We start from the raw sequence: 18,914 nt of genomic DNA, 5'->3' as shown, positions 1-18,914 counted from the left end.
TAATGGTGGGAATTATATATTTATACATTTTTTTAAAATAATTTTTTTTAACGTTTATTTAATTTTGAGAGAGAGCACGAGTTGCGGGGGGAGAGAGACAGACACACACACACACACACACACACACACACACACTGAATCTGAAGCAGGCTCCCAGGCTCCGAACTGTCCACACACAGCCCGACGTGGGGCTTGAACCCACGAACCATGAGATCATGACCTGAGCCAAGGTCAGACGCTCAAACTACTGAGCCACCCAGGTGCCCGATAACATATTTTTTTAAACCATTCTCTTTCAATTATAAACACACACACGCACACACACACACACACACACACACATCTCCATTGGTTAAATTATTTACTATTTTCATTTTTTTAGCTCAAAAATTGGAACATTTGATTCAAATATATGTCATTTGCCTAGTGTTCGTTATAAAATATCTTTGAACTATTTTAACTCTAATTGGAAATTTTTACAATAGTGGATGGAGTCTGAAATTTTTGCTAGTAGATAAGACTTTGAATATGTCAAGGTATATTTTAAAACTGGAGGTTTGCATGTAAATATATTTTATTTTGCCATTAGTAAAGTATTTAGATTATGTGTGTCAAATATGATTTTGGAATCCTGGGAAATTTTTTATTGTAAAACTTGTAATTTTTTTTTGTTTTGTATCAAAAAAATGCAAGAAATCTTTGGATTGACAAAGTTGATTTGGATTGACAAAGTGGAGGGGGAAATATATGTTTTGTTCTCTACTATAAAGAAAGCTGACAGATTTAAAACTTGTATCCTTCAGCCTTTGCCATTCTCATGTCGTCCACTCTACTGTACAAGCATGATGAACCTAGTCCTGTGCTTTACTGGATTTAGGAAGAAAGAAGAACTAGTAAGTATTTTAAAACATTCTATTCAAGGAATATTTCTTCTAGCCTAATAAATTTAAACTGACATTTTTTGTGGGTGGTTATATCATGGTTTTATTTAAAACATATTGAAGGACAAGTTTTAAATTTTGTGAAGAAACATTCTGAAGACCCTTGTAAAGAAACCTTTTGAATTTTTTTTTTTTTTAACGTTTATTTATTTTTGAGAGAGACAGACAGAGCTTGAGTGGGGGAGGGACAGAGGAGAGGGAGACACAGAATCTGAAGCAGGCTGCATGCTCTAGGCTCTGAGCTGTCAGCACAGAGCCCGACGCGGGGCTTGAACCCACGGACCGTGAGATCATGACCTGGGCCGAAGTCGGATGCCCAACCGACTGAGCCACCCAGGCGCCCCAAGGAACATTTTGTTTAGGATGGCAGGCATATGAATGAACAGAAATACTTCATAACTATCGTCTGTTCAAATTGTCATTTTGTTAAGTATTATATCAGCCACATTATTTGAAGTTTTTGTTTACAAATTGTAATTTATTTTTTTAATAACATTTACATTTTTTAAAAAAATGTTTATTTTTGAGAGAGAGAGAGAGACAGAGCATGAGCAGGGGAGGGGAAGAGAGAGAGGGAGACACAGAATTCGAAGCAGGCTCCAGGCTCTGAGCTGTCAGCAAAGAGCCGACACAGGGCTCAAACCCAGGAGCTGTGAAATCATGACCTGAGCTGAAGTCGGATGCTTAATTGACTGAGCCACTCAGGCGCCCCTACACACAGCAATTTCATGTTAAACATAATTTAAAATTTTTTCAAGTTAATCATAAAGTTAATGTTGCTTAATTTTTCTTTTGAGGTCAGATTGGTGACATTGGTTCATCACATGGGTGGAATTATTCGAAAAGACTTTAATTCAAAAGTTACACATTTGGTGGCAAATTGTACACAAGGAGAAAAATTCAGGGTATGTAAACTTGGGTGTATTTCAATATAGCATTTGGGGGGGTGGATTTAAGCCTATCTGTTTCTCCCATTATTTATTGAGGATCAGAAATTCAATTTTTGCTACATATGCATTTAGTAAAAATTTTAAATTGTAGGAGTGTGGTCCTTTCGATTTTAAGGAAGCAATGGAACCTGAGTTAGGTCTTGAAATAAGTAGGATTTGTGAATGAGTAGGATTGTGGAGGTTGGTAGATGGGTAACATTTCCGGCAAAGGTTGGTTGGTGAATGAGCATTGGTGAATGAGAGTTGGGAAGTGTTGAGCAGATATTTCACTCTTGTCTAAATGGTCTTAATAAGAACAGAGCTATATTCTTATAAAATAGTTCTAAGATTTAACTAGTGACAACTATAAAAGAACGAGAGAAGTTACTTCTATTAGAATTAAAATCTTTAAGTTTACATTTGAATATCTTAGGGAGAGTTTATCACGTTCCCACCCTCCATCAGTGTATTTGTGTAACAAACGGTAATTTTGGGGTAATAACGAATTCTTGGGAGGTATACTTTTCAATTCATATCTCAGTTTTTAGTGACTTAATTAGATATTTTCCTCTGTTGTGTTGTCTTGGGGGTCAGTACTTCCAAAAGGAGGAAACCCAGAGAAAGGAAACACAGAGAAAGGAGAAATAGAAATGTAGTAAAATAAACTTGACTTCAGAGTTGTATTTATTTAAAATAAGGAAATGGTTTAGACAGCATGGAACTTGTTCTAAATTATTTTAACCTAAGTTGTACAATTGAAAGACAATTTTTTGTTGATTTTTATTTATATTTTGTCATAAAGTAGATGAATAATCTAAAGCTCTAAAAAAAGTATGTATAAAATTGCTTAGAACTTCCATCAATGCAGTTATTTAGGGTGAAAATTTATCATAATTAATGCTCTATATTTTTAGATTGCTGTGAGTCTGGGCACTCCAATTATGAAGCCAGAATGGATTTATAAAGCTTGGGAAAGGCGGAATGAACAGTAAGTATTTAGAAATTCGGTAGTTTATTGTTAGAATTAAATATATTATTAAGGTAAACCTATGTGCCTCAAACCCTAAATTCATAGCTAGTATAGACAAAATGAATTCAGTCTTTGGGTGGCCTAAGGAATAAAGTCTAGGAGGAACATAGTTATAAAAAAATTATAAAAAATTGAAAGACATCTGTGGTACCTTTTGACTTTACCTTGTGAAATAATTGTGATTATCATTAGCATTCTTTTTTTTTTTTTTTTTTTTTTTTTTTTTTTTAATTTTTTATTTTTCAACGTTTTTAATTTTATTTTTGGGACAGAGAGAGAGCATGAATGGGGGAGGGGCAGAGAGAGAGGGAGACACAGAATCAGAAACAGGCTCCAGGCTCTAAGCCATCAGCCCAGAGCCTGACGCGGGGCTCGAACTCACGGACCGCGAGATCGTGACCTGGCTGAAGTCGGACGCTTAACCGACTGCGCCACCCAGGTGCCCCAGCATTCTTTTTTTTCAATTTTTTTTTTAATGTTTTTTTATTTATTTTTGAGACAGAGAGATAGAGCATGAGCAGGGGGGGCAGAGAGAGAGGGAGACACAGAATCTGAAGCAGGCTCCGGGCTCTGAGATGTCAGCACAAAGCCTGACACGGGGCTCGAACTCACGGACTGTGAGATCATGACCTGAAGTGGAGTCGGATGATTAACTGACTGAGCCACCCAGGCACCCTGATTATCATTAGCATTCTTTTTTTCCCCCCAAGATGTTATTTAAATTCAAGTTAGTTAACATATAGTGTATTATTGGTTTTAGGAGTAGAATTTAGTTATTCATCACTTACGAGTATATAAAACCCAGTGCTCATCACGACAAGTGCCCTACTTAATGCCCAATATCGATTTAGTCCATCCCTGGACCCATCGCCCCTCCAGTAACCCTTTCTGTAGTTAAGAGTCTCTTATGGTTTGCCTCTGTTTTTATCTTATTTTATTTTTCCTTCCCTTCCCCTATGTTCATCTGTTATGTTTCTTAAATTCCACATATGAGTGAAATCATATGGTATTTGTCTTTCTGTGACTGACTTATTTCACTTAGCATAATACACTCTAGTTCCATCCACGTTGTTGCAAATGGCAAGATTTCATTCTTTTTCATGGGTAATATTCCATTTGACACTACATCTTTATCCATTCATCAGTTGATGGACATATGGGCTCTTTCCATAATTTGTCTATTGTTGACAGTGTTGCTATATGTTTACATTGGGGTGAATGTGCCCCTTCAAATCAGTTTTTTTGTATCCTTTGGATAAATACCTAGTAGTGCAATTCCTGGGTTGTAGTGTAGTTCTATCTTTAACTTTCTGAGGAAACTCCACACCCATTTTCCACAGTGGCTACACCAGTTTGGATTCCCATCAACAGCTTACTAAGAAAGTTCGTCTTTCTCTGCATTTTTGCCAACATCTGTTGTTTCCTGAGTTGTTAATTTTAGCCATTCTGACAGGTATGAGGTGGTATCTCATTGTGGTTTTGATTTGTATTTCCTTGATGATGAGTGTATCTGTTAGCCATGTCTTTGGAGAAGTGCCTATTCATGTCTTTTGCCCATTTCTTAACTGGAGTATTTATTTTTTGTGTGTTGAGTTTGACCAATTTTTTAAAATTTTTTAGTGTTTATTTTGAAGAGAGAGAGTGCGAGTGGGGGAAGGGGAGAGAGAGAGAGAGAGAGACAGAGAATATGAAGCAGGCTCCAGGCTCTGAAACTGTCAGCATAGAGCTGGACATGGGGCTCGAACCCATGAACTGTGAGATCATGACTTGAGCTGAAGTTGGACGCTTAACCGACTAAGCCACCCAGGCGCCCTGATAAATTCTTTTTAGAGTTTGGATTCTAGCCCTTTATCAGATCTGTCATTTGTAAATATCTTCTCCCATTCTATAGATGGCCTTTTAGTTTTGTTGATTGTTCCCTTTGCCGTGCAGCTTTCTATGTTGATAAAGTCCTAATAATTCATTTTTGCTTTTGTTTCTCTTGATAATAGTTTCATGCGTCTGGGTATTTAGATCATGTTATGTTTTTTATGTTTATCTGGTAACATTCTAAGTGGTGATTGCACTTCATAATCATGTTAAGCTCTCTGACCTCGTAATTCCTTGCTATTCTACTTCATCATTATTTAATATTTCATGAAACCATAGTAAACCCCTGGAACACAGAAAATTTCATGTCCAAAGCAGTGAGTTGAATCTTGTAAAGACTACTCGTGATCAAATTTTGTCAGAAGTTACTCTGAGATGACTGAGAACACATCAATTTGTTTGTTTTTTTTTTTTTAAACTGATGTTTTTATGAACATTTCAGGACCACATGTAAAATATTTTTGACATATGGATTACACTAAAACTTTAAGAATTATTATAGATTTATAAATTAACATTTAAGTTAAGCTGGTTTTAGAAAGGTATATTTTGTTTTTAGGGATTTCTGTGCATCAGTTGATGACTTCAGAAATGAATTTAAAGTTCCTCCATTTCAAGATTGCATTTTAAGTTTCCTGGGATTTTCAGACGAAGAAAAAACCAATATGGAAGAAATGACTGAGATGCAAGGTAGAATTTAGTATAATTTAAAAGTTATATTTTTGTATTTTCTTCCCCACTCTTGCTTAATTCCCTCCTGGTGAATATGCCTCTCTAAAAATTCAGGTTTGGAGATAAATAGTTAAGCTTATTTATGCTTGTATGCATTTCTTTTTAGGAGGTAACTGTTTACCTGTTGGAGATGAAAGATGCACTCACCTTATAGTTGAAGAGAATATAGTAAAAGAACTTCCATTTGAACCTTCAAAGAAACTTTATGTTGTCAAGCAGGAGGCAAGTAATTGTAGAATAATTATAATAAATATAATAATAAAACTCTATAGTTTTATTTTTTAATAGACTTTTATTTTAATTTTGTTATTTTAAGTAGGCTTCACATCAGTGTGGGGTTTGAACTCAGGACCCTGAGATTAAGAGTTGCATGCTCAACAACTGAGCCAGCTAGGTGCCCTAAGATGGGTTTTTGAAAGATACTACTAATAGTTTCTCTTTTCTTTTCCTTTTTTGTTTTTTAACGTTTATTTAGTTTTGAGAGATAGGCAGAGTGCAAGAGGGGGAGAGGTTGACAGAGGGAAGCACACAATCTGAAGGAGCCTCCATGCTTGGAGCTGCCAGCATAGAGCCTGATGCAGGTTTGAAACCCACGACCTGTGAGATCATGACCTGAGCGGAAGTCAGTCGCTTAATCCACTGAGCCACCCAGGAGCCCCTTCTTCTTCGTCGTCTCCTCCGTCTCCTCCGTCTCCTCCTCCGTCTCCTCCGTCTCCTCCTCCGTCTCCTCCGTCTCCTCCGTCTCCTCCTCCGTCTCCTCCTCCGTCTCCTCCTCCGTCTCCTCCGTCTCCTCCGTCTCCTCCGTCTCCTCCGTCTCCTCCGTCTCCTCCTCCGTCTCCTCCTCCTCCGTCGTCTTCGTTGTTGTCTTTGCCTTCTTCGCCTTCTTTGCCTTCTTCGCCTTCTTCGTCTCCTCCTCCTCCTCCCCCTCCCCCTCCTCCTCCTCCTCCCCCTCCCCCTCCCCCTCCCCCTCCCCTTCCCCTCCCCCCCTCCCCTCCCCCCTTCTCCTCCATTTTATTTATTTTTGAGAGAGAGACAGACAGACTGAGTACTAGCAGGGGAGGGGCAGAGAGAGAGGGAGATACAGAATCCAAAGCAGGCTCCAGGCTCCAAGCTTGTCAGCACAGAGCATGATGCGGGGCTCAAATTCATGGACTGCAAGATTGTGACCTGAGTTGAAGTCAGATGCTTAACTGACTGAGCCACCCAGGCTCCCCTCTTTTTTTTTTTTTTTTTTTAATGTTTATATACTCATTTGTTTTGAGAGAGTGAGAGAGCTCAAGCACGGGGGGAGAGAGAGAGAGAGAGAGGATTGCAAGCAGCCTCTGCACTGTTGGTGTGGAATCTGACGTGGGGCTCAATTTCACAAACTGTGAGATTATGACCTGAGCTGAAATCAAGAGCTGGATGCTTAACCCACTCAGCCACTCAGGTGCCTCACCTAATAGCTTTTCTGAGAAGGTAAAATCTTAATTAAAATTTTTTTTTTTTTTGTCTCTCACCTAGTGGTTCTGGGGAAGCATTCAAATGGATGCCCGAGCTGGAGAAACTATGTATTTATATGAAAAGGTATGCTTTTTTTGTCCCTTAGTAATTTGCTCTGTGAATTTGGTGATATAAAGATAACACTTCTGTCTGAAAAGAGCATATAATTGGCATACCAGTCATCTTTTATGTCATGTTTAGGAGTTTCAGAATAATTGGATAATTGGATATTGAGTAATAGGCTGTGTAGCTTTAAGTAAAACTTCAATGCAGTAGATATTTTAATCTAATCTATGTCATTCTGTGCTACTTCTTAGTGATACCATTATGAACAATAACAATCCTATCTTTAGAAACTTAGAATCTTAAGGAAAAGATGGATATACAAACAGTTACAGTGCAGAATATGTACTATAGTTGAGTAATTATTTTAACCTCACTCTGAGAGACTCAGGAGGGACTGAAAAGAGCAAGTGAGTGTTTAGTCAACTTACTAAGTTAAACTTGTACAGACATTCAGGTTAGATAGCAGGTGGGAGATGGTGTTAAGCTTGAAAAAGCAAGTAGTTTAGTTTACTATGGCTTTAGAAAACTGTGGGAAAGGCCAAAAAATATAGCTTATGATGTAGGCAGAATCAAGGAGTTTATAATATGTTAAAGAATTTGGGAAGTATTGGGAGCCATTGAATAATATTAAGGATTGGGAACTGGTGAAGAATATACTAGGTAAGGAGTATTGGGAGCCATTGAAGAATATTAAGGGGAGAGATGTCATTAAAAAAATGACTCTGATAGCAGATTGTAAGCAAGGAAAATGCAGCCTTCGTCCTAGATTGGTGAAAAGTGGTATCATTCACCAAAACATGAAGGGAAGATTTTCTTTATTTGGAGATTTAATTTGAATGGAATATTGAAGACAAGGTACAGATTTATTATGTTTCTATAAAATCTAAATAGGTACTATATTGTCTTCTGACTCTTTTGTTCTCAAGGTTTTTAACGTAAAGTTTAAAATCTGTGCTTAAAATATCAAGAGAGAGCTTTTAAAGTCAAGTGTTATTTGGCAAATATTGGAGAGCAATGTGTCCAGGCACTGTGCTAAATGCTAAGGATACAGTGAAAAAAATATGAATGGTCCCTGCCCTCCAGAGTTTATGGCCTAACAGGGGACTAGACAGTAAACAAGCTTACAGATGAATACGTAATGGTGATAGAGCTATGAAGAAACAGAATGAGGTGCTTGGGGTTAGGCAATTACAGTGGTCCCTTGACTATTATGTTTTATGAATCTTCTGAATTACCTGGCAGAGTGTATAGTTGTAAAATCATTGTGCAAAATCCAGGTTTTGTCAAACTTGTAAATACATTTTTCGTCTGTTCCTGTCTCAGTATAGAACCAAGGAAGTAAAATAGAGCTTTTGTGCTTTTGATTGCAGGCTAATACTCCTGAGCTCAAGAAATCAGTGTCACTGCTTTCTCTAAATACCCCAAACAGCAATCGCAAAAGACGTCGTTTAAAAGAGACACTTGCTCAGCTTTCGAGAGAGACAGACATGTCACCTTTTCCTCCCCGTAAGCGCCCGTCAGCTGAACATTCGCTTTCTATAGGGTCACTCCTAGATATCTCCAACACACCAGAGTCTAGCATTAACTATGGAGGTAATTCACATTTTAAAAAATTGATGATTACAGTTTAGCAGAATGGAATAATTATTAGAGTATAGGTAAATCACTACTACAGTGAACATGAAAGGTTCTACCTTTTATTGCTGTTGTTCTTGCTGAGGAGAAAAGGCACATAAAAATGCTTCCATGTAATGATTGCTTACTATATGCTAAGTGCTTTCTATATTTTATTTGTATATTACTGTAGAAAATGATAGAGCTGTTCAAAGAGCAAATTCTTAACTAGCAAAAAAAAGATCACAGAAGGTGTCACATGAATTATGGAGAAAATAGGTACAATTAAATCACTGTAAGGTAAGTTCAGTTTGTCTCAAATGATAGAAGAAAGCTAGCCCTATAATTAACTCTTCTCTCTTGGTCATCAGTTTTTCTCTCTATTTTTGGTTTTCAATCTGCACATAAATATGTTGTGTTTTTTACACTTAAGAAGCAATCAAAGCCTTCCCTTAACCCCATGACTCTATTTACTATCTCATTTCTCTCTTTCCTTTTATAGGAGTACTCTTCAAAGAATTACCTTGATCTATTGTGTCACTTCCTTGCCTTTCATTGTCTTTTTAACCCATTCCAATTGAACTTAAGTCCCTACTGCATGAAATTGCTCTTACTGAGGAGACTGACCTTTTTTATGCAGTCAGCAACATTGAACACGTGAACAGCTATTTCTTCCCAGAGATAGTTTTCTCTTAGATTTTGTACGTCATTTCTTGTTCTCTTTTGCCTAACTTCTCCACCTCTAACTATTGAATGTTATTTCTGAGTCATTTCTTCTCTATTGTATTCTTCCTAAATGGTCTCATTTTTAATTCCATGGCTTTAGAAACATTCATATGCTCTTGACTCCCTAATTTGTCATCTTCTCTGTCCAACTGACTTCTTAATACCTATTCCTACTTGTCCATGCCTAATACACTTCTTAAACTTAATCAAATTAGAACTCTTGGTTTTGATTTTCTCTACCACTCTTAACTCTATTCCTTTGCCACCCTTCCTTTATCAGCCTTTTCTATAAAATGGATCTCTCTTAGACAATTATTTTGGTCTCCTAAATGGTCTCTCTCTATTCATTTTTGCCTTTTTATTTATTATTCATTATTATTATTATTTTGTTAATGTTTATTTTTGAGGGGGGGAGGAAGGGAGGGACAAAGCATGAGTGGGGGAGGGGCAGAGAGAGAGAGGGCAATACAGAATCTGAAGCAGGCTCCAGTCTCTGAGCTGTCAGCACAGAGCCTGACATGGGACTCGAACTCATGAACCACAAGATCGTGACCTGAGCCAAAGTCGGACATTTAACCAACTGGGCCACCCAGGTGCCCCCTTTCCTTTTTTCTTTCTTTCTTTCTTTCTTTCTTTCTTTCTTTCTTTCTTTCTTTCTAATTTTAAGTTTATTTATTTATTTGTTTTGAGAGAGACAGAGTCAGCACAGGTAGGGGAGGGACAGAGAGGGAGACAGAGAATCCCAAGCAGGCTCCACACCATCAGCATGGAGCCCGACATGGGGCTCGAACCCACAAAACTGTGAGATCATGACCTGAGCCACAATCAAAAGTTGGACACTTGACCAACTGAGCCACCTGGGTGCCCCTTCTTTTTTTTAAAGTTAGTTTATTTATCTAAGTAATCTCTACACCTATCCTGGGGATTAAACACACAACCCTGAGGTCAAGAGTTGTATGCTTTTCCGACTGAACCAGCCAGGCACCCCCAATTTTGCCTTTCTGCATGCAGCACTTAGGTTTCTAAAATACATATGCCACTTCTCTGCTAGAAGTCATACAGTGGCTTTTTATTACCGTAGCTTCCAAGTTCCTATGTGATCCTTCCTCACTTACCTCCAACCTCATAGGATACCCTGCTCTCCTGTAATATTTTAAGTTTCCGTCATACTATCTTTGTTATTCTTCAGATATTCCCACTACATTCATACCTCAGGAACTTTATACTTGCCCTCTTTGCTTTAAAGAAATCTTGTTGGGTTTTCTACAAAGTTACATCCCTGTTTGAGTACTTCTCACCAACCCATTATGTGGTTGTTGTCTTTAGTAGTAGTTTTTACTGTTAGAAACTATATTTTTTGTTTATTTTATTTGCCTCACCAGAATGTAAGCTTTAAGAAAACAAGAACAGTGCCTCACTAAATATTCATGGAAGGAATTGAGTGTCAATTTAGGGTAGGCCCAGAAAACCAAGGTGGAGTTGAGAAGTAAGATGAGTAAGAATACAGATAACAGTATACAAATTCGTTTTTTAGGAATAGTGAAGAGATTAGTTGACTTGTAGTATGGAGGAGTAATAGTTAAATTAGAAAGGTTAGTTGGGGCCTAATATTAGAGGACTTTAAAATCAGACTGGCAGGTCTGAACTGCATATTGTCATTAACGAGGAACTTAAGCTATTGAGCAGTAGAGTCATTGGTTGAGTAGGTAATTTGTAGTGAATTATTCTGAAAAATGATTCAAAGGAAGACAGTTTAGAGATGGCCAGACCATGAAGTAATCTATAGTGGCTTGGGCCACAAGGTGATAAGGTCCTGAGTCAGGGTTACTGATGGTTGGAAAGAAAAGTGGAGATATTGATGGAATGGAGTGACAGGAAGAGAATAAGGGATGATGGCAAAGTATTAAAATAGGAGAAATGTTACCTTAGCAAAAACAGGAAGTCTATATTTTGGAGGAAGATAGTGCAGTTTTAGAGAATATCCAGGTAAAATTGAGGTACAAATGTCCAGTGGGTATTTGGAAAAATTGAACTTGGTGCTTGGGTAGAGGATTATGATTAGATACATATGTCAGAATTTACTGGTTCCATAATCATGATGGACATACTGGGCATGGGATGGTAAGAGCTGATCATATACGGCTGAAGCTTGAATATGCAGTTGAAGGAACAGGAGAAGAAAATGAACCACTAAAAAAACCCAGACATGACAGTTGTACTAATATATTAGGTACTCTGTATAGGAGAATGCCCAGTTTGTAGATCACTGCCTACACACAATAATTAAATTAGATCAATGTATGTCAGTTTCTTCCTCCTGAAATATGTAATGGCAGAAGCTCTTGGATCTGTTGAGAGCAGCCTGAAATAACATATGGCAAGTGGGAGAATCTTTGAAGTCTACTAGCTTTAAAAAACATTCAAAGTTCCATAGTACACACCATTGTATTAATAATATTTAAAATTATCATTGAGTAAAGTTAATATACTGGGACTATATTGTTTTTTTCCATGTCATTCTATTGTATGTTATACATTAGTTTTCTTATTGAAAAACTTGCTATTAGGAGATTCTGTACATAATGTTAAAGTATTTTAATCATAACTGATAGTAAGAAAGTGTATATAAAGCTTTTATGAAGTATCATGTTTTTTGAAATATGTATAAAAAATACTAATGTGTCCTCCCATTTTGTGTTGGACTAGGTGTTTTCATATTATGTTAAGAACTAATGAAGAATTTGCAGTGATGTTGGGTTTTTTGAGGAAGGCTTCCTGCATATATATGTGATAAGTTTTCTGTTACTGTATAATCATAACAACCTCTTTATCTTTTAACTTAAATATTTTTATGGAGTTTTAAATTTTATTTTATTTGAGCTTTTTATTTTGAAATATTTTAGATTGCAAAAAGCTACAAAAATAGTACAAAGATTCTAGTACTCTACTCAGATTTCTTTCCCAAATGGAAATATTCTGCCATGATTGTGTTAGCATTCATTCATTCATTCTCTCTCTCTTTCTATATACACACATATTTTTTATGTCTGCACCGTTTGAGATTAAGTTGCAGATACGATGACCCTTTATTTCTAAATACTTAAATGTGTATTTCCTAAAATAGACATTTCTTGTACCACTATAATACACGTATTGTAATTAGGAAATTGACGTTAATACTATGTATGACCTACTCTTAATTTTTATTAGTTGTTCCACTCCTATCCTTTTTAGGAAAAGAATAAAGTTCCTTTTTTTTTTCCCTGGTCTAAGACTCAATCCAGGATCATAGAGAAAGTTGTTATCTCTCTCTAGTCTCTTCTAATCTGGAATAGTTCCTCAACTTTCTCTGTTTTTAATGACTTCAACGTTTTTGAAGAGTACAGGCCATTATTTAGTATAATGACAGGCCAAATCTGTCAATTTGGAGTCATTGATACTTTGGACCATTATTTTTTTCTGGCTTTATCCTGTAAAGAAATTTTACTTTAATGAAAATCTAAATGGGTATATTTCTAAGAGTGGATATCTTTACCCCTTTTTTTGTTGTTAAATCTGCACAGTATCTGGTACTTGTATCTGGTTTTCATTAAATCTTTCTTCCTTTTTACCTTTTAGAAACACCAAAATCTTGTACTAAGTCTTCTAAAAATTCCACTCCGGTTCCTTCAAAGCAGTCAGCCAGGTGGCAAGTTGCAAAAGAGCTTTATCAGACTGAAAGTAATTATGTAAATATATTGGCCACAATTATTCAGGTAAGAGTTTGGTGCAAAATGATCCCTGTTCCAGTGTTCATAACTAAAAAATCTGAGAAGTGTTATTTCTTGCAAGCAAATTATATAAGCATAGAATTTGAACATAGATACTAAAAATGAAAATGTATGATGAAAATCTGCTATTAGGGAAATACCATAACTGTAATAGTAGCTTTTATTCATATAGAAATAGCACCATTTTTTATAGTGACTTTAAAAAGAGAAGGATCCTCAGTAGATAATCTTGGAGAGAACTAACTTTTATTCAATGCAGAACTTTGCATGTTCGCTGTCAGGATACTGCATTTATATTCATACGCAGATGTGGTAGATAACTTTTTCTGAAAGTGTGCATTCTAGGAGTCATACTGTATATATGTGAAAAGCAATAGCAATGAAGCATAACAATATGAATGTAATTTTTTTTTCAGTAATCCTTTCATGTGTCAAGTTTATTTTTTTTCTTTTTTAATTTTTTTAATGTTTAGTTATTTTTGAGAGACAGAGCACAAGCGGGGGGTTGGGAGGCAGAGAGTGAGGGAGACACAGAAACCGAAGCAGGCTCCAGGCTCTGAGCTGTCAGCACAGAGCCTGACGCAGGGCTCGAACTACTGAGCCTTGAGATCATGCCCTGAGCTGAAGTCAAACACTTAACGGGCTGAGCCACCCAGGCCCCCCTCATGTGTCAAGTTTCTTAAAGTATGTAGTGGTTAGTCATAAATATTAATTCCTTGCTTATCATTAAAATGTACTATGAAGTTATTGCTGAAGAAGAACAATTCTAATGGATCCTTCTAGGGTGAGACTGAAGATGATATTAAAGAAAAAACTGAAATTCAAGGTTCTGAAATACAATAATAGGATATTATTTTGGCATCTGCAGAAAGAGGTAATAGATTTGTTTTAGGTAATGAAGGAGATTGTCAGAAAAATAAAGTTGATACCATCATGCTTGTCTCTGAATAGAAAAATATAGGGAGCTTCTGATTGGGGTTAATTTTTAACTGACCTCTATTTGAATTCTTAATATAACTCATTAGGGTTCAATATAATAGCCTTTAGTTGCTTGTACCACTGATAAAATGCATGGATAAGAAATGGAAAGACTTCTTTCTTGCTATTCATGGAGAGGTTATTCTTCACAGTTAATTTGTTTAGCAGCAATCAAGGGTTTATGAGGCCCTTTGCTGTATTATACTTTACTTGTTTTAAGTCAGCTGTGCTCTTCTTCCTCAAGGGAAATCATTCTGGATGAGTTTCTTGTTGAAGTTTTTATAGTCAGCCAAAATGTAGTCGAGTAGCAGAAAATCCCGTTGGCATACACTGTTCATGTACTTTGGTAGCATTTATTACCCAGAAATGTAAATCCTTTCAGACCATGGTAAATGCACTGGAGTTTCAGAATTCTAATTTGCATATCAATTAACTTTGCTAAAATGCCTTAAAAAGGCCCTTAGAATTATTAGACTTACATCATTTCATACCACTATGCTTACTATAAACTCACCTAAGATTTTATTTAAAAGATTGTGATCTAAATTCATAATAATGTTCTCTTCAGTCTTTATTTTAGGACTGGTGTTTTCCTTCCTTTTTTTTGAAATTGGATTTGGAATAATTTAGCCCCAGAAGCTTCTTTATGTATTTCATATAATACTTGGGTGCCTATTAATATAAATTAGTTTCCCAAGTGTCAAAGAAGATTGCTGTTTTAAAGGAGCTTACATTGGAAGAGGAGATAAAACATACATACCTAATTATAATACTGAGTAAAAGGGTATGAACATCATGAGGGAGGTTTAGTTAAGGTATTTGGAGATTTGTGAGGTGGGAGTTTTACTTTTATGAGCTTAGGGAAGGTGTTGGGTTGGAAGTTTGGTGGGTTGAACATTGGAAAAAGTATCATAAAGAAGATAAAAATTGAAGTGAATTTTGAAGTAGGAGTATGATTAGTACATGTAAAAAATATGGGTAGGGAGTGTATTTGAGATTGTGCAAATAATATAGACAATTGAAGATGTATACAACATTCAAGGTATAATGACTAGTCTAGGGGATTAGCGTTTAGGGTGATTTAAGGGAACTAAGGTGCAAGGGGTAGGGTGTGGATACAGTGAGAGCTGAGGTCAGGCTGTCTATGCCAGACTAGAGAAGGCCTTTGTATAGTGTTATATGTAATATAGAGAAGAATTTTTGATGGGAAGGGGAAGATGGTATCTGACTTGCATTTTTGGAAGATAACTTGTTTCACTTAGGTACTGAAGAGGGGAAATTATGGAGACAAGACTAATTTGGAGGTTATTTCAGCAGTCTTGGTTAGAGATTTTGAGGACTTGGACTTCTTTCAGTGAAAATGAAAATAGGACAAATTTGAGAAATGTTGGAAAGGTAGAATCAGAAGTGTTTGGCTATCTAATTTTTTATGGAGGCTTAAAGCAAGTACGGAGAACCGTTTTGTATAGTTTAACATGTCTTAAGACTACTGGGAGGTTTTAAAGTAAAAAGTAAAATTTTAAAAAGTCAAATAACTAAAGTAAAAGTAGTAATGTATTGTTGGGTTCTTAACATACGTGGAAATAAAAAGAATGACAATAACACAAAGGCCAGGAGGAGCAGAAGTAAAAAAATAATAATAATAATAAATAAAATAAAAGAGAGTAGTAAAGAACTACATGAAAATTATGGGGGCATCTGGCTGACTCAGTCGGTAGAGCATGTGACTTCTGGTCTCAGGGTTGTGAGTTCGACCCCCATGTTGGATGTAGAGGTTACTTAAAAATAAAATCTTTAAAAAAAAAACCAAAACACTTAAACGAAGATTATGAATTGTTACTGGTTTTAAGAATTACATTTCTATAAGTTTAGTCACCCAAAATACTTATATACATAAAAACATATTAAATAAATATATTTTTCCAGGCCTTCCATTTCTGCAATTATGAACCCTACCCACTAGAAACAATAAAAATACTGAAATCAGAAAAAAAAAAAAAATCAAAAAACAAAAGCCTTTATTATTCTAAATACATCAGTAAGGTGATAATAAAGTGAGGTATATTCATGGGGAGCCTGGGTGGCTCAGTTGGATGGGCAGTGGACTTCAGCTCAGGTCTTGACCTCGCCGTTGTGATTTTGAGCCCTGTGTAGGGCTCTGTGCTGACAGCTCAGAGCCTGGAGCCTGCTTTGGATTCTGTGTCTCCACTCTCCCTCTGCCCTTCCCCCACTTGTGCTCTGTTTCTCTCTGTCTCTCAAAAATAAATATTAAAAAAAATTTTTTTTTAAATGAAGTGAGGTATATTCAGAGGCCAAAATCTAAGTAGGGAGTTGTGTACTAAAACCAGCTTTTACCCCAAAGACCGCAAGGCCTCAGTGGACACAGAAAACCAACACAAAAACTAGTTTCCAACCTACTGTCAAACTTCCAGTAAAGTTAAAAATGTGTATAGCCGATGACCCAGAAATTCTAAATGTCAAAACATTTAGTATTTCTATTAAGCGTATGTCTGGAAATCACTGATTGCTTATTGCTTTCTTCCTTAGTAATTTGAAAGAAAAGTGCAAATTACTCTTGTATTATACTAGCAATTTCATGTTATTAGATTCTAACATAACATTTTATGATAATATATATACACACAGATGTATAAATAAATAGGATAAAATAGAAAATGTTATGAGAAAAAAGTTCTCAAATTTAGGGAGAGATTTCTTTTTTTAATTTTTTCTTTTCCATCAACTTCTCTCTTATCACTGTCAATATGTTTTTTTCTAAGTGTTTTTTTAATGTTTATATTTGAGAGAGAGAGAGAGAGAGGAAGGGAGTGTATGCGAGGGGGGGGAGGGGCAGAGAGAGAGGGAGACACAGAATCTGAAGTAGGCTCCAGGCTCTGAGGCGTGGGGCTCTAATTCATGGACCTCAAGATCATGACCTGAGCCGAAGTCAGACACTTAACCAATTGAACCATCTAGGCGCCCCTCACTGTCAATATGTTTGCTTTTTTCCCTATAACCTATCTAAACTAGTGGGTTTTTTTTAACCTTTTAGTTATTTCAAGTACCATTGGAAGAGGAAGGACAACGTGGTGGGCCTATCCTTGCGCCAGAAGAGATTAAGACTATTTTTGGTAGTATCCCTGATATCTTTGATGTGCACACTAAGATAAAGGTAAATTTGTGTATGTTAGGTTGGTAGTAATTCTTTTTGGATTGTGTTTATATGATGTTTTTTTAAGGTACTATTGATTGTCTAAATGAGTTTTATACCTAAAACTTCTTATTCTCTCATTTATTCCTTTGAATCATTTATGTCCCTTTGCTCCAGTGCCTTATTAATATTTGTTGTTGGTCTGTTTTTTAATTTTGATTAATCCTGAAGTAAGGAATTAAACCTTTTGAAGTTTTTTCTATAGAAATATGTGGTTGCTGGTGGTATTTTTCTTATTTTCCTACTGTTCCTCTCAAGTTGTTTGTTTTGCTTTGAGTTGTTTGAAAAACTGAAGCTGCAAGAGACTTAGAGACCATTTTGTTCATTTCTCTGTTTATAGTCAGGTAAATAAAAAAAAAAAAAACCAACACATAAGACAATGCTGTCCTCTTAATGATTTTTACTTTGATGAAGGGTCCATGATTTATAGGTACCAGTCTGTCATAGTAAAGTAATTTGGGGGCAGATTTAGCTGAACTTTTAAAAGTAGTTAAACTTTATTTTCTACTTGGTACTTGAGCAAAATTGATCAGTTTTCTCTTCAGAACAACCCATATGAATGGTTATTTCATATTCCAATAAAAAGATCAATCTATATTATAGAATGTTTCCAAACAAGTACATTATATTACTTTTGATTTTACTGTACATTATAAACAAAAGTATAAACGATCTATAAGTTAATAAAAATGCAATTTTAAATGCTTGCGTTTGTACTTTATCAAAATCCATGATCATATTTCACTTATTTCTAGATCTAAAGGGACTCTGAAGGAGTCTTTACTTTCATAAAAAGCTATTGAGTTTCAGCCTAGGTTAATCTTATTCTAGTTTGGTTTCTGGATATTCAAAAAGTGTTTTTGTTATATTTTTTCTTTTATAAGAAACACTGGCAGGCATAAAGGTAGAATGGGAAGGCAAGTAAGTTTTCATCTTGGTGTCCTAACACTAATTTGTGGATCAATTTGAATTTGTGTCACTCATTTAGTTCGTCTGGGTGTTAAAGTGCTCTTCTAATATAAAATGTTACATTTGTTATGTGTATAGGATCATAATCTCAATAGAGAAAATCATGTTCTCTGATTCACTGGGGCTTTGAAAATGATTGTTACTCTTTATAGTTTTCTCATGTGTAACATTCTTCAAGCTTCTTCTATAAAGTTGGATTGCTGATATTTAAACTATTAGTTGTTTTTTAGCTGATTTCAAGTTTGTCATACATTTAAAACTTTCAAAGCCTGTGTTCTTTTCTACCACGAAACCAATACATGTTGTCAAACATTTGTAAGATCAGGAGTAAAGGAAAGAGGAGTATAAAATACCCACAATCCTATCACCCAAAATTTTAAATTCTGTTGTATTTTCTTGTCTTTTTTTATACATAGAAGTTTTTTCCTTCTTTTAAATGTAGCCGGCCATCAAGTACTGGCACATGTAGCGAGCAGTATCAAGAAGTTGGTATTATTGTCTACATTTTACAGATGTGAAACTGCTACACACAGAAATTAAATAATTTTTCCCAAGTCAGTCATCTAATAAATGTTGGATCTAGGATTTAAATACTTG

The 18,914-nt window shown here is 35.8% G+C and overlaps 1 protein-coding gene across 8 annotated transcripts in view; it reads left to right on the top strand.

Annotated features, from left to right (window-relative positions):
* Positions 1-18,914, top strand: part of ECT2 (epithelial cell transforming 2) — a 64,978-nt gene that overhangs the window by 8,966 nt on the left and 37,098 nt on the right. For 6 of the 8 annotated variants that reach the window (XR_009612200.3, XR_009612202.3, XR_009612198.3 and 3 more), the window contains 9 exons: positions 804-893; positions 1,739-1,846; positions 2,785-2,858; positions 5,329-5,459; positions 5,608-5,723; positions 7,005-7,067; positions 8,420-8,642; positions 13,008-13,144; positions 17,190-17,309. Coding sequence is in view for 3 of the 8 variants with exons in the window: in XM_060639217.3 (XP_060495200.2) it covers positions 804-893; positions 1,739-1,846; positions 2,785-2,858; positions 5,329-5,459; positions 5,608-5,723; positions 7,005-7,067; positions 8,420-8,642; positions 13,008-13,144; positions 17,190-17,309 (1,062 nt within the window). In the remaining 5 variants the exon portion in view is untranslated. The remainder of the gene's footprint in view (positions 1-803; positions 894-1,738; positions 1,847-2,784; positions 2,859-5,328; positions 5,460-5,607; positions 5,724-7,004; positions 7,068-8,419; positions 8,643-13,007; positions 13,145-17,189; positions 17,310-18,914) is intronic. The other 2 variants (XR_009612201.3, XM_060639218.3) reach the window with 1 other exon arrangement.

This window comes from Panthera onca, chromosome C2 (genome assembly GCF_046562875.1).
Source record: "Panthera onca isolate mPanOnc1 chromosome C2, mPanOnc1 haplotype 2, whole genome shotgun sequence".
NCBI lineage: Eukaryota > Metazoa > Chordata > Mammalia > Carnivora > Felidae > Panthera > Panthera onca.
The sequence above is the reverse complement of the archived record's forward strand: the minus strand, read 5'-3'. Positions and strand labels throughout refer to the sequence as shown.